This window comes from Orbicella franksi, chromosome 14 (assembly GCF_964199315.1).
Source record: "Orbicella franksi chromosome 14, jaOrbFran1.1, whole genome shotgun sequence".
NCBI lineage: Eukaryota > Metazoa > Cnidaria > Anthozoa > Scleractinia > Merulinidae > Orbicella > Orbicella franksi.
Genome location: NC_138158.1, coordinates 19,237,107 through 19,262,325, shown reverse-complemented (window position 1 = coordinate 19,262,325; position 25,219 = coordinate 19,237,107). Strand labels below are relative to the sequence as shown.

The window sequence follows — 25,219 nt, the reverse complement described above, 5'->3', positions numbered from 1 at the left end:
AATTTGATCATATCTACTAGTTTCAATCTTTAGTTTGTGATTGCCTGTCCTAAATTTCACTAGTTGTTTTCTTTCACATAGCTGGCTTGTTAGGCCTAACCTGCGAGCAATACTCGCAAATACAGTTTTACGCAAGAACTATACCCGAGTGGAACTCACTTCCTGCTGAAGTGATAGACCAACCGAGTGTGGAGGCGTTTAGGACCAGTGCCATCTCTTTCTTCATTCCAATAGTTATTTAGTTACATTTACGTATTTATTTATTTTCTTTCATATCTGCGGTGATGGATTGATCCCTTTACAAATTACAACTGTAGTTGGAGATGTAATTGTCAACAAAAGTTTTGCCGCTTAATACAGTTTCACATAAATCACTAAAAAACTTTGGTCAAGTCGCTATTGTTAACTTTTAATTGTAACACAATGCAATATTTACAAAACTACGTGGTACACATCTAATCTGCAATAATGCAATATTTACAAAACATCTTTGCATGTAATATTCATATGATTAAAACATGTTTATTTCATATAACCAAGCACAATGTATTGCCGAAGAATATTTCCCGAGGTCGTTCTGGTATGGACCGAAACCCCGGTCCGTAGATGAAATACCGAGGGCGATATTCTCCTAGTATTGCCCCGAGTTACGAAGAGTTTATTATATTATTGTTTTTAACATTTTAATTTACTGTTCGTTTTTCCAATGCAGTTAGCTATAGCTAAACATTAACGTCGTTATAAAATGTTGGTAAATATTCGTGGGTGACCCTTGGCATGAGATTATGGTCTCTTGCCCGCGGGTGTTACGGGAAAATCTGCATCCGACTATCAGATTTCAATAAACTTGCCTTCCACGAACTCCGTACCCCTAATCTTAAAACTGTTATTTTTATAATCATGATCAGGTCGAAAGCCGAATCAAGCATTACCTCATCGGAATCTCGCGCTTGCAGTAGCATTTTTTGTTTTCTTTCATCAGAATTCCTTCAAATAATGATTTTCGATTATTTTATTACACTATTAATAGTATCAAACCTAACTTTTCGGCGAGATCGAGTCAATACTGAAGCAACAGTCAGATAGCTTTTTGCTTGTACTTGGTTTTTAAGTAGCGAAACAGTCAACATCCTTCTTTAAGTTTTGTCCTGAATTGAACAATTCAGGATTAAAATCATTCTACGTGTACGAAAGCCATTCCTGTTTAGCTAAGCTCACGTCATTTGGAGTTGCACTTATTTTAGAGGTCTTAAATGAGGTATCAATTTTTAGGGCAAGGTCTGAAATAGAGCTTAAGTCATATATTTTGGTCTGAAATGGGGTTGATCTCTCAAGAAACGCCCTGAGCACCCTCACCAAAATTTTCAGGAATTGCCTCTCCCATCCGGGCAGAAAGATCACCCTGGATATAAACCGCTTGCGTTATCCCCCTTCCTTTTTTTTTTCGGGGGGATGGGAACGGCTACTCGTACGCTAATAAAGCGTTCACCAATAAAATCACAAATGTGTGTCTTGTGTTTCGTCTATCGCCGAGGGCATTATTTCGTTATTTTTCAATCTCGAGTCACGTTTTCTCAAGCGCAACTTGCGACCGATCATACTGGAAAAAGCGCTGTACATCCTGCTGTTCATGCAAATGTATAACCATGGGTTAATAGCGCTGTTGTTGTAGCCGAACCAGTAGCAGGCCACCTGGACAATTGGTAAATCCTTGGCGCCTTCCGTTACCGCCAAATAGAGCTGAAACACTTGCCCGGGAAGCCAACAGAGAGCAAACACACTGAAAACAATGATGAGCATTCGAAGCACTTTCCTCTTAGTCATTTGCTGTTGTTGACGATTTTGCTCGACGTCTCCTGGTACTTCATGGAACCACAACTTTCGAGCAGTTATAGTGTACAAGATGGAAATGATAATTACCGGGAATAAATAATTGATGATAAAAAAGTAAATGTAAAGTACACGAGTGGCTTTCGTTGCGCCTCCCAAAATAGAAAACTTGAAAACACACTGATTTTTCGAATTGAAGTCCGCCAGAACTGGAACGATGCACATAAAAGCCATTGATAAGATCCACACAAGTGGTGTAAGAATTTTCGGTCGTCGAAACCAAAGTAGGCGTCGGAATGGATACACAACTGCGTAAAACCGGTCGACCGCCATGAATGTCAGACAGATGATAGACGTACTTATCGTGAAAAACGCAATGAATAACACGGTTTTGCACGTGATTTCTCCAGCAAGACCAGCCATTGGCCACACACCGTGCGTGTAAAAATCGGAAATGGTGTAAGGAATCACAACCAAGGTGACCAGCAAATCCGCCACGGCCATGTTGACGAACATGAAGCTTGTCAGCGATCTTACATCAGGTCTCTTCCACACGATGTAGATCAAAAGAATGTTTCCCACCAAGGAAACAAGCATTGTTATCAAGTACATGATGGTAAATGCGATGTTTTCTGCGGATCCCATATTTCTGTTGAAAACAAGATTTTTTTTGCATTACCGAGTTGAACCAAGAGAAGGTGAATAGTAGGAGAGTTAATCTCCCACCCCCTCCCCCCTCTCACCCCAAATGAGCCTCGTTCTCAAGATAGTCCTTCCCGAGTTATTTTTAGACCAGGTACCCATTTTTCCCGCAGATAATTTAATGTAGTACCCTTCATCCTCTCTTGGACGAGCAGAACTCTTCAGTAACTTAAAATACATTGTATCACCCATTAATATATTATAGTTAAGAAATAGAAAACATGTACCGTGTTTCTATCAAATTTTATATAATAACCCAAGTTATTCTCCCATTTTGATTGGTTCTCGCCTATGATCTATTAGAGGACAGACGCACGATTGACGTCATCATTTCAAAGTTTTTCCCTCTGTGTTTTAAAATGGCGAAAAGTTTTAAGAATTTAGATAGTATTTTACATGACTGGGCAAAAGATAAGGTACAAGAAAGTCTTGTCCAGGCATTGCACGGGTACCAGAAGCATAGTCTAGCAGGAAGAAGAAAGATAAAGCCGTTTCTTTTTTAGAAAATGACTCAGAAAACATACTCGAGCAGTCTCAGTCGGCAGTCGAGCGAGACTAAACCAAACACAAAATTAGTCTTGGTAAGCCCAGAACCATTGCTTTATCTCGAATTTAACAAACCCAATAAACAAAATGTTTATGAGATTAATTTATTTAAAACATTGAACTTTTCTCAGTCTCAAAATAATTGTTGACACAGTGATTGTCTGGAATGAAACATTAAAACCACTTCCTAAAATCAATTAAAATAAAGACATAACCTTGCTTTCCGATGCGAATGTTCCAGTCCGTTTCCGGGCGCAACAGCGAGCAAAGTATAGCTCACTACAGCTCACGGCTAACTGTATCGCAGCTAAAAGGTGTCTCCGACACCATTTCAAACTGATTTGAGAATCACCAACCACAGAGGACACAAACTTCCACCATCACTAACGCTCCTTTCATTCAAAACTCGAATCGAATGGCCTCCAGTTTGACCGCAGCCGCAAGTTTTCCGAGCGCAGGTATTCAACTCCTGCAATATTCGAGGCAACATCCAAGCTTTTCGGTTCACAGGGCTGCTCTGATGACAAAAACTGACTTGACCTATCCAGCATTTTCTTTAAGATTTGTAGATTTCGCAGTTCAATTCTGCTTTTGCTGTAAGTTTTCATTCCACGAGAAGCGACGCTCGAGTCAAGTTTGACAGTGGCGCGATTTTCCTGGACCAATCACAATTCTTTGCTACGCATAGCAACCAATGAGATTGCTTCAATTTGTATAGACAACAGATTACGTCAAATGGCTTTTTTCGTGTTCGCCAAAGTGGGCAAAGGGCGGTATTACATCTATTCCCTGAGGCTCTCGGAAAGCTGTTTACTTCTTGGAACAGCTGATAATATGTCTGCGGGCAAATAGCCGTGTATCAATTTGGAACAGGACGTAATATTTCAAAGTACTGATGAGATATTGACAGCTGAATATAAATACGCTTAAATTCAAACAGTTCGCGAGGCCATAAAATATGTAGACTTTTTATCAAACTGAGTCCCTTTTTCCGATTCAGTAAGTTCAGCGTGCGGTTGTTTATAAGACTTTTATATCCATACGCGACATTGGTGAGAGGAATAATATTTACTCCTCAGGAATTTGCGAGACCAATCGTTTGGAGAGGAAAAGAATGAACTGCGTGCAAAACAGTGCACGGCTTTTCCAACCCTTGACGACAGTAATGGTAATGGTCAATGTGGGAAAATACCTCAATATTGCCCGGGGGGATGAGCACAGCTGGAATTGACTATGCAAATATTTTGTATAGCAAATTTCATGATGAATTTACTCTGTTAAAAGATGTCTTGAAATAGTGATGATATGTATCTTGGTGAATCCGTTAATATGACTATTTGTTGATAGTCAACACTTGATGGTGTTTTGTTGTAACTAAGGATTTAATTAATGGTATTAAGTGTCATGTAGCTGTGAGAAAAATATCACAAACAAATTTTTGCTACTTAAATAACAAGCTAACCCACCGTTTCGCAGCAATGGTATTGTCCCTTCGTAACCCGAGTAAAAGGGGTCCTAGAATTGATACCTTTTCTTTTTTTGTAGACTCTTGGTTGCAGATTGGCTTTCCGTGTGCCAAAAATATATTATAAGGTAGTCCTAATGCTTGAATTTCGCGAATCAAACAGGAAGATGTTCCATGCAGAGAGAAATTCTTCTCGATCCCTGTCACCCACCTGGCGCTGGTCCAGGGGATGGAAGCGTACCTATTTGCGTTGTAATTTAAAAACTCTTGCAGTTACAAAAGTTTCTTACCACTCAGGAAGTTTGTCTGTCCAAATATTTTTCTTGAAAGTCAGCCCAAGCTTTGCTACAGATGAGCACCCTGTCGAGAACAAGAGATAAGAGCATGAAATTATTTTGAATGTTACAAAACTTAGGGGAATAATATATTATACGTCATTAACGAAAAAAAAAAAACAAAAACCAATGAATGAAATCAGACTTTTTTCGAATAAAAGTAAAAACAATCAGATATAGAGTGCTTAGAATTTAAGATAAGCCATAGTTAATAGAGGGAAATTGTTATGATACCTTGCAAAATACAAAAGGTGGTCATGTCTGCTCATACAACTAACCAATAGAAGCATCGCGATTATGTAATTCATGCATAATAAGCATAAAACAAAAGATGTGCAGGGTCAAGGACCTTCCAACATAAATCTCAACTTGTTTGTTTGCTTCTTTGATGTCTTCCGAGCTTCTTAACCATTTCCCTCTATTAACTTTAGAGAAGCCAATAGCCCATTTCCGAGTTGCCTTTAATTTATCAAGGCGAGGCTTGACGTACAACGACTCATACGAAAATGAGTTTAATTTGCATGTGAATGAAATTTCATTTTCATATGATAGGGTGGACACCAAGACTCGCTTTGAGAAAGAGACTTAAGGTAATTCGTAAATGGCCTATTCAGAGCAGTACTTCTGCTCATGCGTTGCCGCGAACTTTAAAATAGGCTGAGGTCGTAACGTCAATTGTAGTAGTGCCCAGCCCCCTGCGTCAACCCCCGGGCATTAGTAATTTTTTGCAAAACAAATGGCAAATTCTCCGGGGTGTGTCGGATGTCCTGGGGTAAGATAAAAAAATATATATGTATGATCCTCTACTACAAACAAAACATGTAGAAACTTGTCATGAAATTGGTCATCTCGGATAGCTTAAGAATTTATATACTATATGGACTGGAGTAAATTTAATTTGATTCATGTGCGATCAAAGGGAAATGAAATAAATAAGAGAATAACATCATGTGCGACGTGCGCTCGAGACCAAAACTACAAGGAGCTGCAAGGATGTGAAATGTTTTCGGGTTATTTCGGGAGCAGACAAATGCCCGGGCCCCCGCCAATAATGCTCCTTCCCTACCCCTGGGATTAAGAAGTGAGCAGATGCCCAGGCTATTGCTCGGTGAGGATGGGCAAAGCTGGAATTGACTGATCGATGAATTACAACATAATAATAATAATAACTTTATATACGTGTCAATGAGATTTAGCATTGCTGCTAATTGGGGACACCTAAAAAGAGTTACAGTCATCAGGACTATGTATAAATTAAATTTCTAAACATTACAATTATTTACAAGATAAAAGCCTATCTATCAAAATAAAAATACAAAAGAAAATAAAGTTACAAATAAAGTTAACTAAGAATGATGAAAATAGTCAAGTTCAACACATATGACATTTGCATCCACTGCTCGCATCAATTAAAAGGATGGCATCCCTTTTCCTAATGTAATTTTTAAAATTCTTTAAACTTGATGATTTAATATGATTGGAAAGTCTGCCCCATAGTTTTGGACCCAAATACGACAATGAATGTTTTTCATTCGCATTACGAGCGAAACTCGAAAATTTACTCCACCTTTATCGTCTCATTATTAAGCATCACTTCACAATTTTAATTCACGGGTTACTGTTGCAGGGCAATGCAAGTCACTGAACTTCCACGTTTGTTAAATCCCTGCAAAGTTGTAGCAGTGGCCACTATCACCATTATTGTTTATTTCATTTTTGAGCGCGTTCGATGTATAACTTAGAGTATTAATTGCGCGCCCCTTAAGAATGCGAACAAGCAATTATCTTGTGTACTTGTCGCATGCACGATTTCACGTCGAACAGAGCGATCGATATTAGTGAAAAAAAAGGACTCGTGGAGGCGTTTATTTCGAGGTCACACTTTAATGCATCGGAGAAAAATGTTGCCTCAAATTTTCGCCTTTGCAGCACGAAAACGTTAATATAAACTACAACGTTCTGAATGAAAGTGCAGTTAAAAATCATATCCTACCTTTTTACTTCAGTATAGGGTTTTGTTAATCGTTTGTTCAAATTTTCGTGCCTTGTGTTGGTAAGTTCAGTTTCAACTGTGCACCGGAAAGAATATGATTAACCTTTGTTTACAACTCTTTCTAAGATTTTAATTTAGCCGGAAGAAAAGCTAAGCACAATAAACTTTTGTCTCTAAATGAGTTCTTAGCTCGTCTATCCGGAAGTCCACATGTGTCAAAAAAGGCCTGACGGCAGATTACCGCTTTGATTGAAGCGGTTGTTCTTAGTAACCTTGGAAGAACGTTGGCTTTTCCAAGTATAACGTTCGCCAAAAACAAAGGTCAATACATACCAAATATTGTACCAAACCTACCACTGGATCGACTTCGCAAGACAGAAAAAAAAAGTTTAAAAATAATCTGCTGCGCCAAAGCTAGTACGTGTTTACTGCGCATATCTAATCTTGATGTTTATGATCAAATATTTAGTCTGGTGGACGGAGTCTGTTGCTATCGAGTTAGGAATGTTAACATCAAATCACATCGCAACAAAAAAACAAAAACGATATCCCATCGCGCGTGGTACAAATTGCCAATTATTGATATACTCGTGATTCTCTCGGCTGTGCATAAAATTATTAAATTTCTTAGCTTATTTGAATCTTATCAAACAAGATAAATTTCAATTTATTCACGACATTTATTCATGTAATTGATCATGATCGAATTATTGAATTGTTTAACTTCATGATTACTTATTTAATTGGAATTATTTACTTTGCATCCATCTCTTGTAAGTCTTAGTTTTCACTTTTCGAAAATGTCGTGTTTTAGAGACCGTTTCGAAAATCAGTAGGGAAGTTACTTAAAGCAGTAGTAGTGTTCAATTTACCAATAACCATTGCAACAAAGATCAATTATTGCAAAGATTTTCTAAATACATCACACTTGCAAATTCTGCACTTCGACTTGTCCATTTACTTTCTCAAAGAATGCGCTGCTTTATTTAGAAATTCGTTCATTCGATGACAGCTAACAGCTAAGTTTCCCCCACTGTAGTTTCACCGACGATGTAAATATATATATTTTAATATCTAAGGGCAAATTCTAAGACTAAAATTTCTACTGATATTTGGATAAAGAAAGGTTTATAATATCAAAAATTCACTTGTTTCACAATGACCTTTCTTTCAATTTTACGTAAGAGAAACTTAGATTGCTAAAAATAACGCAAGAAAAATTTGACACAATAGTACCCTTTAATTTTTCAGTGTATTGTCACGAGAATGATGAGTTGCAGTTAGTTCCGTAAGAAAATAAGAAATTATCGAAAATGAGGTTTTACGGCAATTAGTGCCATAAACTTCTAGAAATTTCTATCTTTATCAACATGTCAAACCATTTCCATAAAGATGAAATAATGTTAATTGATTATACCTTTTAAGTAACAGTTACAGTACAGTGAAAACAATATTTCTGTGGCTACCCGATTGAGGCATAGGCAGCACCCAGCTGGGCACATTTAATATTTTACTTGCTTTTAGTTGCTTTGATGAGCTTGGAGGTTTAGAGAAAGTATCGTGATCTTTTAGGTGATTGTTAATCACTGACAATGGAACAGATGTATTTTGCTTCGTCCATTTTGAGACATCGTGGATCAGTTCTGACACCAATATATTACTCTCAAGTATGCTTTTAGTTGATTTTCCAACTTCCAGTAAATGCATTACTTGAAGAACTCAAGGAAATAAATTTGTCATCTGTCCTCTAGATCTATCAATTCATTTTTAGCCCAGAGTTTTATGATGTCGACTTGGGTCTTTCCTCTTATTGTTTATGGCATCGTAGAACAGTTGAAAATTGATCCGTGATTTTAACTGTGTTTTTACTCGTTTAAACTTAGGTTTTGGACCGGTAAATAGTCTCTAACAACATTCAGTGTTATTACTGAATAATTATTGAATAGTTTTATGTATAAGTTTAAGATATAAGTGAAACAGAAATGGTTACCATCAGAAATAGCGTGATAAACATATGATAACAATGTCTTTTAGTTGTTACAGAAAAACACGAGCTCAGTGTATGTGCGTGTAATTCAGCGTTCGAAAACACATATAATCAGCAATTGTGAAAAAAGGATTTTGAAAGAAAGTATACTGCATGTGAATAGTGAGGTGAATAGTGAACTTTCTTAAGAAGTGTAATCCAGAGAAGAAGAAAAATGGTCAGGAATCGAACGTAAGATATATTTGAAATAAACCTAGCTTGCAGTTGAACTTCATTTGGCTGCTATCGACAAGGAGCACCTCTGTTCCCTGGGCTAGTTTCTTCAAAGGGCACTCAGGAACAGTATCTTGGTTTATGATCGTTGAACCTTTTTGTAATTTTTCCTACCTTAATTTAGCAGAATAAATTCAGAAAGTCGTTCAGCCACAGAGAATTTTCGCCAACAATTCGAGTCATCGAGGTGATTTTCACAACGGCAGTGAGGTCTTAACGCATTATATCCTGAGAATTTAAATGGAGACGAGCAGTTATTTTCTTTTTTCAATGACAATTTAACTTACTATTTACTGGAAGACAAATAATGCGTCGGCCTCATTTTACTTAGCATCTTATAGATTATGATAATTTTGGATTTAGTGGCTTTGCAATTGTCAGTCACTCTAATAGCAACCTCACTAAGAACAATGGTTTTGAAACGTTGCTTAAAACATTACATCACTTTTGATTCACTTGCCTCTTACCGAAGCTCATTATACTCCTTCACGAAAATACGCTTTATTTGAAGGGAATATTTGATTGTCAATGTGGTAAACGAAGTTTTGCAACCGTTTTAAGTAAAGCTGTCATAAGACCTTAAAATCAACGCAAAAGAAGCTGAATTGATTCTCTCCATAGAGGTTTTTTTGCTTTTTTTTTAATCGGGTGGAAATGAATAACAAATTGCTAGCTTGAATTTCAATTAGTAAAAGTAATCTAAACATCCAGTCCATTTCGTTTCCACGAGTGAAATCTTAGGGAAAAAATGATAATCCTCAAATATCAATTACTTAAGTCCCTGAATCGAATCACAGGTAAAATTAATGGACGTGCGTTGAGGCTGAAGGCAACGGAGGCTTGAAAAAAAAAATCGACTTATGAGTCTGGGGGTGAGAAAGGGCACCAACAAGTCTAGCAGCCGGCTTAACGACGAAAGGAATTGAACCGAAAGGATTAGGTAGCCTACTTAAGGACATTAACGCGAAAATTTTCCAGTCGATAGATTATTTTTAAATTTTTACTGCAGTCAGATAATGAGTTACTTGTGTCAGAAATGTAAAAAACAAAATTGGTGGTCACCCCACTTCGTTTCAGAGATAAAGCGTGCGGAAAACTACCTGATTTTGAAAAATTGGCGCACGTTATTCGGCATGTTCTACAGGGGTTTATAGTTAAAAATATCGAAGATGAGTCAACGGAGGCAAAAGATTTAAGTCATATTTTGTACATGTGGGTCTGATGCGTAATTAAGTCCAAATGTTGCCAACGTTTTCACAAAACTTAACCCTTCAAGAGGCTTTTGAAACTGCCACACAGATAAACGAAGAGCTAACAAAAACGGAATTCAATGGTGCATTTTGCAAAAAATTCAAACTTCTAATCGATAGATTTTCTTCATTTTTTCCCTAATCGTAAAAAATCGGTAGAGAAAATGAGCCATCAAAAGAAAAAGTGGGGGTCACTGAAGCCGGGTCCGAGATCGTTAAATCCAGGCAAAGCTGTGGCAATGGCCATCTGCCCTATCATTGTTTATCATTGCGCACTCATGCATGACGTGGAGTGTGAATTTGCGTGCGCAGTAAAGATGCGCATAAACAATTAGCGCGAATGTCCTCAAGTGTCTAAGCAGCGAATGGCCAAGGATGTATGAAATTTTAAATAAAATAAAATTAAGTCTTCAAGTCAGCTCGGTAGCCAGTCTCATACACTTCACACATCCGTTAGCTGGGAGCAGCACGAAATACGTTGAGAGATATCAAACTAACTAGCTAGACAAAAAGTTTGTAAGATGTTGTGAGTTATTTCTTGGTACAAGTTTTTCACGCAACTCTTGAAATTTGTAAACGTACGTTCGTTGGAAGGTTCTGAACAGATTAGTACGAATGCTACACGCCACCATCCTCGTATATAGATCTAATTTTGCCAGATTTTCGTAGCAGTAGGATTGAAATCAAACATTTAAAAAAGACGGCACGCCATTTCATTTTGCAAGGCATGTTTCGGATACTCAGTATCCATCTTCGGTTAAAGGATGTTTACAAGTGAGTGACATTTTAGTAGGTAGTAAAGTAGGTAACAAGTAGGTGTAAATTGCAACGTGTAGGTTAATAGTCACAAAACAGTGAAAAAGTTACATAGTACTTAAGGCATATAACAGAGTGAAATAACAGCTATGACATCCTGCACATGTAAATTTGTAAACCACCTGGGAACGGAGGGTATTGGGGATTGAGTCCTTCACACTGAACATGCTACTTAACTTACTAATAGTTAGCCTTCTCTTCCTATAAGTTAAATAACATGGTCAGTGTGAATGACTCGATCCCCAATACGCTCCAATCCAGTCCAAAACTCACATTAGAACAGGAAACCCTGATTCAGAATGCCACTGATATCATGCATGTCTCGGTTCACATATGCCCAAAAAGTCCGGATAACCGGTTGTCAGCACGATCAATCGAGTGAGCTCTTATATCGTAGCAAAAGGTTTTTTTTTTTTCATAAACGAGATAAATTTCGTCATTCCAGTTTAATATTTCTATCACATGGATGGACTCTTCATGACTACACCTTGTTGTCAGTTGTAGCTAGGCACGAGTTGTTCAAGTTCCCCTCGGTGTTCTTTCTGAACCCGTTAACTCCGTTTTTTACAGTGACATCATAGAAACAAGGAATCTCTATTTGGGAAGTCGTTAATTTCGATCGTTTACGGAAAACTCATAATTGTCTCTACGGAGGAATAAAATTAGAAAATTTGTCAGATTATTTGGACATTATCAAGTTAATTTTCAATTTATTAAAGGCATTTATTTAGGTTATTGAATTATTGAATTGTTTAATATGATTATTTATTTAATTGGACTTATTTACTTTGCATCCTATCTTCTGCATATTAAGCCCCAGCCAAACGATCGCAACATGTCAACGCAACATATCGCAACATTGTTGGACGCAACATGTTGCGCGCGTTTGGCCACCCTGTTGCGACATGTTGGGTGTTGTTGGCTCAAAGTTGAAAATGGTCAAATTTGAGCCAACAATACTCAACATGCATGTCGTAACACTTCGCAACAGGGTAGCCAAACGCCGCAACATCTTGCGTCCAACAATGTTGCGATATTCATTGTTGCCATCGTTTGGCCGGGGCTTGAGAAAACGTTTCGAAAATCAGCAAAAACTTTACTTAAAGCACTAGTAGTGTTCAAGTTACTAATTACCTGGGCAACAAAGATTCATTATTGGAAACATTTTCCAATACATTACACTTGCAAATTACTGCTTAACTTCGACCTGTCCATTTAATTTCTCAAAGAATGTGTTGCTTTATTTAGAAATTCATGCATTCGACGACAACTAACAGCTAGGTTTCACCCCTGTCGCTTCACCGACGAAGTAAACCGACATCTAGAAGTAGATATATTTTAATGTCTAAGGACAAATTCTACATATGCATTTGCTGAGCATGTGAAGTTATGAAATCTGTTTATGAACTGACTATAAACAGACTCAAATTTACAATATTCGCATAACAAAAGGTTTATAATGTTAAAAATTAGCGTTCGCAAAACAGGGATGGCGAATGGTCCTTCAAAAACCATGGGTCTCGCAAAATTTTCGCCGAATTTCACGGGTCTCGCAGTCTCGTTTTTTTAGCGGTTATGTGTGTCTCGCAGTCTCGATTTTTCTCACAAGGCTGCCTCGCAATCTCGTTTTTTTTTCAAGGCTAAGAAAGTCGCGAAGTACCGATTTGTTTATTTTTTTTTAGTAAAATTAAATGACATCACAACATCTTAGAACCTGAAGGTCTTGAGTTCGCATTCAAAACACTTTGAAGTCTCGGTCTCGCAATTGAAAAAATCAAAATGTCTCGGGCTCGCAAAGAAAAACGCTAATCTCGTCGTCTCGCAAAGTCTCACATTTATCATTCGCCACCCCTCATAACGACAGGCCGGTCAATATTAAAACTTTCCTTGCTTCACTATATCGTAAGATTTCTTTTAATTTACGTACGCGAAATTTAGATTGCTAAGAATAAAGCAGGGGAAATGATATTCTACCCTTTTTTAGTGTATCTTGGCTATGATCGTTAAACCTTTTTGTACTTTTTCCTACCTTAATTTTGCGGAGTTAATTCAGAAGGCCGTCGAGCCACCGTCCAAATTGTTTGCCAACTGAAAGAACAGTTGGAGCCAGTAGCGTGATATTCACAACGGCAGTGAGTTCTTATCGCCTTGTATTCAGAGGTTTTTAAATGAAGACAAGCGGTTACTTTCTTTTTGCAATGACAATTTATAGTTTGCCACTTACTGGAGACAAATAATGCGTTGGCCTCATTTAACTATGCATCTTATAGATTATGATAATTTTTTTTTTAAGTGCGGTTTTGTAATTGCCATCAAACGAATAATTGTTTTGACCTCTCGCTTAAAACATCACTTTTGATTCGCTTGGCTTTTATCGCAGCTCATTATACTCCCGGGAGAAAATACGCTTTATTTGAAGAGAATTTTTGCTGGTGAATCTGGTGAGCGATGTTTTACGTAAAACTGTCATAAGATCTTAAAATCAACGCAAACGAAGCTTAAGGGGTTTGATCTTGTCGACTATGACAGGAAACTTGTAAGAGCAGTAAAAGTTCAATATAAATCCATTAAAAGTTGTTTTTCTTTATTCGGTAGAAATGAATAACAAATTGCTAGCTTGCTATTCGGTTGATGAAGGCAGTCTTAACATCCAATCCATTACGTTTGAAAGAGTGAATGCGACGAAAAAAAATAATTCTCAAAAATCATATATTGAAGTCCCTGCATCGAATTACAGGAAGACTTAATTGACGAGCGTTGAGGCGCAAGACGACAGAGGCTTGTAAAAAAAAATCAACTTACGAATTTGGCAGTGAGAAAGGGCACCAAAAAGTCTAGCAGCAGGCTTAACGACGAAAGGAATTAAATCAAAAATGATTAAGTAGCCTACTTAAATATCTAAACAGCAATTGGCTAAGGATGCATGACATTTTAAATAAAATTATTTACTTCTGCAAGTCAGCTCGGTAGCCTGTTTCATGTGCTCCACGGCTCATGGCTCCTGTGGAAAAGATTTTCTCAAATAACTAACCAGCTGGGCAAAAAGAAAAAAAGAGGTTTTCCTTTTTCCTTGCAATTTTTTGTCCGTCTTTTTTGGTTCACTTGTTCACGCAAGTTGTAATCCGCTTACGTACGTAGGTTAGAAGGTTCTGAACAGATTAGCAAGAATTTCTATACGCCACCTGCCTCGAACAGATCTAATCTAGTATCTCCTGAATTGCTGGAGTAACACATATATTTTAAGCCATGACATACATTTATAAAAGGACAGATAGTGGTTTAAGAAACCACACGACACAGTCTTTAATTAAATGACAAAAACTTTCTCGGATGTATCTCTATTACGAGCTGCTCTTAAAATATGATCCAATAGATTCGAATATGATAGTTTTTAACCTTATAAAGTACGATGCGAGGAGGCAATAATTAAATTTGGCAGCTAAACAGTACGAAAAACAATATGGAAAAGACGCAAATAAATGAAAAGAAATTCTATAATAATGGGTATGTGCATGCTAATATGACAGGGATCAGTTACCTCGTTTTTCAGTTGAATCCCGCTATTTCGAGACTCTCAGGGGAAGCGAAAAATAGTTCGAAATAGCGCGACTTTGAAATAGTCGATAGTAAATGTAGGAAGAGCAAATACAAAGGAAATGGTTTTGTTTTGAAAATCAAGGGGAATTAGCAACAATTGAGTTCGAATAAGCGAGGTCCAACTCTATTTTATTATTGCTTAGTACTTTTTTTGTGTACAAGGAAAGTCAGATCTATGTTTCCTGGATTGTAGGATAATTTTTTTCCCATCCCCTCAACCCCTTATGTCACACAGGCAACTTTCAAACGATAATCCAGTCCAGAATTCTCACCGGTTAACAACAATAGATCCTGATTCAGAATGTCACTAACATCATACGTGCTTCAATCCTCATATTGCCTTAAAGGTCCGGATAACTTGTTGTCAGCACGATTACTGATCTTCCTGTTTTCATTAACCGTGCAAATTTGCAATTTTCATCCACTTTAATAGCCAATGAATTATCAAGCAAAACTGTGCGCGTTGGGAAAACTATTTGAAGGATAAGAAACACAATATATATATATAGCCTCCATTTGACTTAAAAAATATTTCTCCGATATTTGTTCTTGGACATTATTTGTTCCTCGAAGCTCACAGTTCTACTGAGCTTCGCTCTCGGATAACTGTTCGCCTCGAGGAACAGATTGTGTCCGCGGAGAAATATTCGAGCATATTTTTTCGCGACAAATGGAGGCTATTGTTTATGTATGGATATATTCGTTCTCTCCCCCTGATGACGCCTAAAATCATGCCATGAGATTTTGAAGGTATAAGTGTCTCAAGATCACGTTAACAATCGCAATGCGCGTTAAATGTTGAGCCTGGATGTGGCTAAATTCAGTACTTGTTACTGTCCAGGGACGGTTAAACTGGTTAAACCGTAGAACCAAACTGAGTCAAATGCATTTAAAAAGAAACTTAAAATTAACTAAGGAAAATCTCACAGTCTAAGGTGTTTTACAAGCGCTAGAAGATCAGACTTTTTTTTCTATCATTTCAATCCGAACACAAACAAAAAGCAATGGGAATTGATAAAATTTCAACGGAACAATAAAATTTTTACACTGGAAATTCTGATAAAATTAGTTAAAATCAATCTCACCTTAATTTTGAGTTTTTCAATGCGATGGATTCCAAGTGGCAGAAGGTGATGGTTTGTGTTAGTGTTACACGTTCATCATGAAGTAGTGAGAGATGTGTACTGCTGACCCTTTTACGAGCGACATTTTCCTTAATAATTCATTTTACAGAGGAACCAGTTAAAACAACCGGAATCTGTGAAAATACTTCAACTGTCACCCACATCCACAATCAACAAGTACAATAATGGTTGGCAAACGTTAAACGTTTTACATGTTTCGAAATAACTCGGGCACTTTTCGAAATTTGCATTATTTTCCTAAGCATTAGGCAAATGACTTACTTCAGTTTAGTCAAATAAAAAAAAAAAAAAAGATTTTTCCGCCCTTGAAAGTGGGAAATAACCTTAATGAAGCGACCTGAATTTCTTTTTTATTTACTTTCTTAGGTCGTTTTCTTAAGGTCATTTCCCAACTTCAAGGGCGGAAAAAACATTTTTTCTTTAATTTGACTAAATTTAAGTCATTTTGGCTAATGTTTACAATAATAATAATAATAATAAATAATTAAAATATCAAAAAGCGCCCGAGTTAGGTAGAATAAACAATGTATTTTCAAATAAAAGTCAACAAAACAGGAAGCTGTCATAGTGATTTTTGTAAATTGGTAAAACTACCTGGGGAATTTTCGCGGCAAACGTTCATGTTGGTGTATTGTTTACATCGCCAATGTGACAAAATTTGCACGTGGAATTGGCAAGCGCTCAAATGGAAAATTACAACTAAAATTCGTTAGCGGTCCGTAATGCAAAATTTGCCTTGATCAGCTCAGTACGCTAATGGCTCTAAAAACGTGCTCAGGCTAAATATGCAATGGCGACGTTCAATTCCAAATGGAAATACGAAAATTTAGCCGTCGTCGTTCGCATTTCTCAGACTACGTAGAACTTGGTCATTTCACGTTCGTGTTTTGTAGAAAACGGCAAAGAAATGAACAAAGATTTATAACGCAGGTACACAACGACATTTTTCCGTTTATTAAATTTTTTGTTTGTTGTCGTTTTCGTTGCCGTCGTCGTCGTGATATCGATTTGCTTAAGCTTCCTGTTACTTCTATTTTACACACGGTAAATGTACATTGTGTATTCAGTTTGTGAAACGTACTTTAATGTTGTCACTCGAAAATATTTGGAAATTGCTTTTGTCCAAGTAATTTATTTCACAACTACAGAAGGCATTAGCGTGTATTATAGTGTCATAAAAGACAACGAGAATTTGAGGAAACGAGCGAAATTTAGAAAACATCAGTCACAGGCAGGTGTCTTGCTGTCTATATTTCTCGTGAGAGTGTTCTACATATGATTGCGTTCGACGTTAGGAAAACGCATACTAGTCGGGTCATTCTTGCAGGTTTATATCCTGCGATTTTCCGCGATGCCAGATGATTGCAGGGTTTTTACGCCATTTCGGACTGGCTTTGTGGCACACATAGCCTCGGTCTGATGTGATTCCTCGTTTTGAATAATAGAGAGGTCTTATTTGAAGTGCTACCCGTTCATTTCCAAGTGCGTTTCTTCGTTCGTTGTTCTACGTAGGAATCGTCGCAGTTTTCCCCAAGGTTAGTCAAGTTGTGTTGATGTATTCGAACTATTATTAGCTAAAATGCCTAAAGGTACTTATCTAAGCACGAGAAATTAAAGCTGTGTAGTGCTGTATTTTCTCTGAAACTGCGTGGGTAACATATCGATTTGTGATCTGTGTCGTCTTTCAGGAGTCAGCTGCTTTTCTCGGCGATTCAACTTCTCTGTGAGAATGAAATTGCAAGGCTGGACCGTAATAGCTCGAATAAATCAACACAACCTCATTGACCGTGGGAAAGACAGCAAATATTCCAACGTAGCACCGCAAACGACGAAAAAGAAATTGCAATGCGGGTCAGCTCAATAGGCCCTTAATTGCTTTAAGCCGGGTGTAAGCTTGCATGTAAACTTGAGTGAAAAACGTTCATGTTTGGAAATGAAGTTTTATGTACTGTTATTCTACTCTATTGCTATACCGCACAGTACCAGAAACATATTTAACCTTACTCCGGCTAGAGTAATGTGACATGTGATGCCAATAAAAGACACAAGAGTTAAACAATACCCTGAAGAATACACAACTTGGAAAACCCTGGAAAGGGAATGACGTAAATGGGCTTTAGTATGCGCTGCTGTCAAGGGTATGCTTTTCCAGCAGTCTGCTTTGGGTATAGGAATCAGGATCTGGCAAAACAGTCGGGGATCTTGATATAAAAAGATTTGAGTTTCTGATTTTTTTTTATTAAACATAGTATGAAATATTATTTAGTATGAAATATTAATAGAGAAGGTATTTCTGGTACTCAGCCTACAATTAGATGTTCAAATACTAACTGAATATCCGCTGCTATAACCCAAAAATGTCTGTTCCTAGCAACACACCCTATCGACAAATCTAGAGTACCTCCTTCCCCCCAGGTATCGAACGCACTTCACTAATCTCTGATTACTACTAGTTAAATGAAGTATTGGTAGCTGCCGATGTTTGCTCTGATTTCTTATTTTTTGTTTTTGTTTGTAAACAATGAAATACGGGGGGAGGCCTAAAAAAACCTGGAGGAGGTCAGCAGAGAAAGAACGTTTAAAAGTCCATACACCTGACCTGGGGCGAAATCCAGAAGGTGGCACGAAAATTTTCACGCTGGAGAGGGACTGTGAAGGCCTTGCGCGTCCCATGGCACAACGAGGACAGATTATGAAACAGTGGAATCTGCTAACTTTTCCTAACCGAAGACTTCACTTTGACTGATATTTCAGACGCAGGTTTTTCCCTACTCGGTTTTATAAACAGCATATTACAACTCTGCGGTTTAGCTCTCAACTCCGCATCTACAGCACAACTTCTAATGCAACTTACGAAAGAGGCCATAAATTTTCTGAAACTGGTCTTACAACGTTTATTTTTACGTAGTCTTTATAGACAGCAACATTACGACTCTACGATCATTTTAGCTCTCAACCCCGCATTTAGAGCACTGCTTCTAATGCAACTTACGAAGGAGGCCATAAAAGTTCCTGACACTGGTCTTACTGAAAATAAAACGCCCTCTCAGAAAGGAACGCTAAACAGAGAGCAAAAAAAGTGTCTGAGTGAAAACACTTGAAGATCTAATGCCCAAGAGTGTATGAAGAGTAAGGCCCCGTTTACACGGGTACGGACAAATCTTTGCACCGACAAAAACTTGCACGGTTCCACCATGCGTTTACACGGGACAAGCGGAACTGGAAGACGTCTTGAACGGCTAAGTGTGCAAGTTTGGGACCTAAAAAACAGCAGGTCAACTTTTTGATCGGCACGGTTCCATATTTCGCACGGACTAGTGTAAACACCCGAACCGAGCAACTTTTTTAAAGCCTTGACTCTAGTTGTAATTTGCCTGGTTGCCTAGCAAAAATGAAACGTTTTGTTACATTTTTCCCTGATTTGTTACAATTTGTTAAATTTAAGACAAAGAAACAAGCAAAAGCAGATTAATCCCTGATCACTGATTCCTCACGATTCCTCTTGAAGATTTTCTTTAGTTTTTGGCAGTACCTTCCTGGAAGGACTTACTTTCACATAAAAGATTCTTTTTTCTCTTCCAACTCTCTTTCCCTTCTAGTTTTTAACATCAGACGTGAGTATATGCCTCGCCGGCTCCCAATCAGAACTGCGCGTTTGAAGTTTGAGATGTTTTTCCAGTCCGTGATCGTATAATTTTTTCTTAATATTTTCAGTCGTTTAATAAATCTGTTATTCGCCAAGCTATGCTGTATTCTCTCACTCTGATTGGTTCTTACTTATGATCTATTGGAAGATAGGCGCATAGAAGACGTCATAACATTCTCTTTTTGCGTTTATTTATTATATGAAACAAATAGATTCCATGCTGCGTGCGTCTGTTCAGTAATAGATCACCGAAGATGTCAAAATGTGGTAAGCCGGCATCAGTGACACTCGCCTGAAGACTCGTGTGCCACTTTTTGTTTTGGGATTTCTGAAACCGGCAGTGATCTAATAAATTAACTTGAGAAGCATTAGCTCGGGAATAAGCTATATGAATGAATAACTCTTTACCCTTAATTATTATCCCTTTTAATCTACGTAACAAATAAAGAAGCTTAAGCCTTTTATTACACTGTGATAAAACACGACGGGCATTTGAGAACACGAGGAAAATGCAGAAAACACGAGCCGCAGGCGAGTATATTATGATGTAGATTTTACACGCCGCGAATAGAATGTTTTTCGCCATCTCTAACAAAAATGTTCACTAGAGGTAATGAGGCAAAAAGCAATAAAACACGCCTTTTCTATGTTTTATACTCTGATAAAACATGGGTTTTTGACCTATCAGAGCCCGCACAGAGTCCTATCCATATTATAAAACGTCATATTTATACTGCTTTCATCGCATAATAGGTAAAGCTAAAAGATAAGGTAACCACATGTGTAACAAATTTTGTAACTATCTTGTTCAAAATTGGCCCTCAAACTTGGCAATAATCCGTGTGATTTGAATTGAGTGTGAAATGGTTTAAAAACAGTCGGCTAATGATGGGTACCCACGTCATCAGAACCATAGCCTGTTCAAGATGTACGAGTGGTTATGAGTAGCCTTCTTTCATCATAATAATACTTTATTCAAATACAGAGTACAAGGAGCATTTGAAAAGGAGGACCATGAGGTTATCCCTATTTAGGTCCCCTAACTAATTATCATTCATTATCGTCGTCGTCTTCGTCTTCGTCGACGTCATCATCATCATCATCATCATTTTATTTGTCGCAATAAATAGAAGTATATACAATTACAACAACGGAGGTATAGGACGAAGGCGAACTCCAAAAAACCACCAGAGGTATATGGAACTGGCTTGCAATGGCGGCCGCCTCATCCGGGGTAATATCATTAAAAGAGATTTACGTCATTTGCATTTGAAAAGACTCCGCGCATTAGCCTCACTTGCGAGCTAGTTCCAGTCCAATACCGAGAAGACGAAAATTGTCTGTTGTTAATATAGTTTTTCATTTTTTTAGCTTTGTGTGAGCGGTATGATCAATTCAGCATATTATTTCATTAAAATTTAAATATCATCTTTTTCGACTACTCACTGGCGATGAATGAAAAAAGTGATGAAAATATTCGTTTCTTCGAAGAATGATAACTATAAATTGACTGATTAGAATGCATACAAAATATTTGTAACCTTTTGGAAAAACAAGCTCCCTCCTGAGATGGTTTTAAAAATGGTCCTGTAACCAGGTGGTTGATTCATGATTGAAAAACGTTACTCTGGTTTAAAAATGTTAAAATGTTAGTAGAAATTTTTTGTAAAAGTCCCAACGTTTCGGCTAAAACTTCAGCCTTCATCAGGGGAAAGTGACTGATGAAGGCTGAAGTTTTAGCCGAAACGTTGGGACTTTTACAAAAATTGTTACTAAAATTTTACATTTTTAAACCAGAGAAACGTTCTTCAATCATGAAGCTCCCTCCTGTTTTCAGAAATCGGAAGTTACTGTAGTAATTTCGAATCAAAAATATTGTGTCAAGTTTCGTAAAATTCATGGGTGCAATTCAAGTCCGAATCTTTAGCTCTTTAAGACTTTTAGTCTTGTAAAATAATGTTTAAGAAGTCCGCCCTTACTAAATTCAAACAGACATTCGCTTTTTTCGGGGTTTCCGGGCTACTCCGTCGTGTTATTATTAGGTCGATAACGAAAATCATTGCATGTCTGAAACTTAATCGCCCCTTAACAGTATTTGAACAACGATGGACCAAAACACAATAAGCATCACGCGATTGAAACTGTTATCTCAACCATCTAAAGTTTACCTTGGCAAGTGTAAGCTTAATTACCTTGGTAAATTGAAAGCCCGGCCAACGGAAGAGAAATATATACTGGAGAACTCACGTTTTCCTAGGTTGAGGACATCATAGCTAAGATGTTGTCATTTGAAACATAACTTACTTGTCAGAAGTTCTTACAATAATCACTATTTTCACAAAGCACTGAATAGAACAATTTCCATGACTAAAAAAGACTCATTTGTTACCACTTAGGAAATTGGATATTTCAGATGACGAAAATGCATCGGTAAACAACCAGAGCCGTTTGAGTACCATTTTGATCTTTTGTGGTAAGTGGTTTTTGAACATCTGCTCCCGTCTTTCAGGTTCATTTCCCTGGTTACAGACAGAGAAAACTGCTAGACCATCGCTTGTTCGTAGACTTTTGTCATCTTTTGTCTAAAATCGGCATTTTTAGCGCCGATTTCAAGCTTCAGTTAAAAGTAGCCTAGAGCTAAGGTTTAGAAACGCACAAATGGTTGTTAACGTTCCCACCCTTTCTGGCTTGGTCTTCGAATTGTTGAAACTCACACCATTGCATGGTGAGAATTTCTAAACATTTCCACATTTTTTTTTTCCTCTGGTAAAGATTAAGATCCCCACCCCAGACAAACCCAACTGGGCATGCACACTTTCAACCGCTACCGGCGCCAGCCAGTCTGACTAACGTGGCAAGAGTTTAGCAGCCCTCCACAAAAGTTTCAGCTGTCGATGATGTCTTGCTGTATTGCTACATTGTTAGATCCTAATATAAAGAACAGAATGCGCCCATCGCATTCAGTTTGCCGCAGGGAGTTAGCGTGAAAGGAAAGTAAAGCTTATCGTGGAAAAGGAAAGATTCGAGTGAAGTACGTAAGTCACGTTTTGTTTGAAACTACCTTATGTTATGCCTACAATATTATCAGGTAGGCAGTTGTGTAGTTTACTAAGATACAAAAACGCCAAAGAGATAGTAATAAATCATAGTGGAACAAGGATGGTCGAGGATGGAGAAGACTGACACGGATTACAAACGACGAATTTGAAAAATTTAGGCTAGACCTTTTTAAGATGCACAAGCTTTAAGGTTATTTTGCAAGCCACACCCCTCTTACTATCATTTTATTTAAAATGGTAGGGACCGTAACAAGACGATGGTGTATTTGGGAATTTTTGTCCTCGCTGTCTGCGCTACGTTTTGCCTTATCCAAAGTGAAGGTAACATTTAAGCACAAATCACGTTTGTAACTTAAGCTGCTGGGGTCCTAGTTAAGTCTTAAAATGATTTTTATATCCCTGATAAACGAAATGGTTTACATATTATATATTTATAGATGGTTTATATGTATTTTGGGTGTAGGGATGGCTCAGTGGTGGGAGCACTCGCCTCCCACCAATGTGGCCCGGGTTCGATTCCGTTCCGGTGCCATGTGTGGGTTAAGTTTGTTGTTGGTTCTCGCCTTGCTCCAGGGGGTTTTTCTCCGGGTTCTCCGGTTTTCCTCTCTTTACAAAAGCCAACTTCAAATTCCAATTCGACCAGGATAGAAGACCTGCATGAAAAACAACTAAGGCTGATTTGGCTTCCTCTCTAAATATTGTAATATAACACCCTTTGCCAAACTGGGCTTTATCATTAGTGTTATAATCGAGCTACACTGCAAGTCTTAGGGCGTCCCACACCAGACGGAAATTCTGAAGAAAGCTCTTTAATTATCCTTGGGCTCTACTGTATATTTATGATCAGCATCATTTTGCTCTCCAAATCGCATCTTTATACTCCACTTCACCTTTTGTTACCGTTCACTAAGACGTATTTACTGCGTTAAACAACGAAAAAACGTATTCCGAATTGGTCCGAGCTGACACTAATCCAGACCAAAACCAGAACTTTTCGAAAACGCTCTTCAAATCAGAGGAATTTGAAAACGCCATCTGTACGTTTTCGAGGGCACGAAGAATATTTTGAAAACGGAGGTTTTCGAAAACGATGATGTCTTGATAACCATGTGATTAATCCTAACCCTCAAGAGTGCACTCAAGCTTTTCTGCCGCCGGTGATTGTTGCGTTTTCAAATTCCTCCGGCATAGTGTGAACAGCAAACATTTGATGCGTTTTCGGAGTGAAAAATCCTTTTCCAAATTTCTCCGGCGAAATACGTGTAGACGGGGCCTAAGCTCGCTTAATTTGTAACTCATTGATTTTATTAATATTCTCACTGTGGCAGCACCATTCGTGTGCCCAACTTGTGTTGCCCAGGGAGAAAATGCAGACATTGATTGTGACGACAACATTGAGTTGAAGCCCTGCCTCTGGGAAAGAGATCCGGTTTGTATGCTGCTTGTCATCCCGCCCTCCATATCCGTGGACATCCCCAGAAAAATAAGGGTACGAATGTGCACCAGTAGAGATAGTTACAAGATGTCGAAAGCTCTCTGTGATTATGTTAAGGGAGTCTGCATGGTGGCGATGTGCGATACATCAGGCTGCAAAGCAGAGTTACCCCCTGAAGGTATGCTGAGCTACTTTACCCTAGCTACGTCTTTCTCCTCCGCAGAGGTTCGAAGTATTTGTAATAGAAAGCCGCTGTGCGGGATGAGTGCAGGCGCAAAGTCGAATAAATCGCCTTTCACGTAACTCTGCGGCGGCACCCATATCGGTTAGCAGATTCCCCCACACGAAAAAAAAAAAAAAAAACCTTTGAGGGTCTGCAGAGGAGAGTGCAGCCACGTAATGGAAAGCGTATCTTGAAAACATTGGTTATTTTTTTTTGACTTTGTCGCTTGTCACCGGTCTTTATCTTTGTCAGTCAGTAGTCATTCTTATTTATTCTTGATCTGCTATTACATTTTTGGGGTTCTGTTACCAGAGAAGACTTTTATGTCAAGTTTACTTTAAAAGAAATCTTGTTAATCAGAAGAATTGTCTCAAAATATTCTGACATGGCTCCTTTAAAATATAACGATCACAGAAGGCAATTAGCCTAGCAAACAGGTATCTCGCTTCCCTTGCGATTTTCAACCTCCCGGCCTCTCCTATCAATGGACGGCTTTCATCAACCCAAACGATCGAGTAACTTATAATTAAGAACCCTTAATTAAGGCGAAACCTTAAACCAAAGCTATTGGTTTTCCTCGTTAGGCTGATTAGTATAGATTCGTGTGAAATTATGAGGTTAGATCAGGTTCGACCCATTCTTCTCGGCCCCTGCAAAACCGCCGGTGACTGTTTCAGGCCTGGAATTTGGTCGGGTACACTCTCCGTGAGGCTTACCCCACTCATGATATTTTCATAAGTATTGTTTGACCGTCTCGAAAGAATAATTACAGATGACTACTAAAATGGACCTTGTAGGACCTTTTACTGGCCTCACTAAATGACTGGTTTTTTTTTTCTTTCTTTTTTTAACAAAATAGCATTAGTGAGTTCATTCAGAATAGCCAGACAATTTGAGCTGCCTTACAAATGGAATTC

The 25,219-nt window shown here is 38.0% G+C and overlaps 1 protein-coding gene across 3 annotated transcripts; it reads right to left on the bottom strand.

The window, feature by feature from the left end:
- Positions 1-284: 284 nt before the first annotated feature.
- On the bottom strand, positions 285-16,144 carry LOC145467866 (tachykinin-like peptides receptor 86C). 3 transcript variants are annotated; one of them, XM_081451474.1, is made up of 4 exons: positions 15,880-16,144; positions 9,246-9,359; positions 4,834-4,903; positions 285-2,479 (listed from the first exon to the last, which is right to left on the bottom strand). In XM_081451474.1, the coding sequence occupies exon 4, from the start codon at positions 2,473-2,475 to the stop codon at positions 1,498-1,500; it is 978 nt and encodes a 325-aa protein (XP_081307600.1). In that variant the 5' UTR covers positions 2,476-2,479; positions 4,834-4,903; positions 9,246-9,359; positions 15,880-16,144; the 3' UTR covers positions 285-1,497. The 3 variants fall into 3 exon arrangements, with proteins under 3 accessions (XP_081307600.1, XP_081307601.1, XP_081307599.1); XM_081451475.1 differs by lacking the exon at positions 9,246-9,359; XM_081451473.1 differs by lacking the exon at positions 15,880-16,144 and having other exon boundaries at positions 9,246-9,695.
- Positions 16,145-25,219: the final 9,075 nt, after the last annotated feature.

Excerpts from the sequence above, each read along its gene's own strand:
- LOC145467866 (XM_081451474.1), bottom strand. The coding sequence starts at position 2,475 with ATGGGATCCGCAGAAAACATCGCATTTACCATCATGTACTTGATAACA.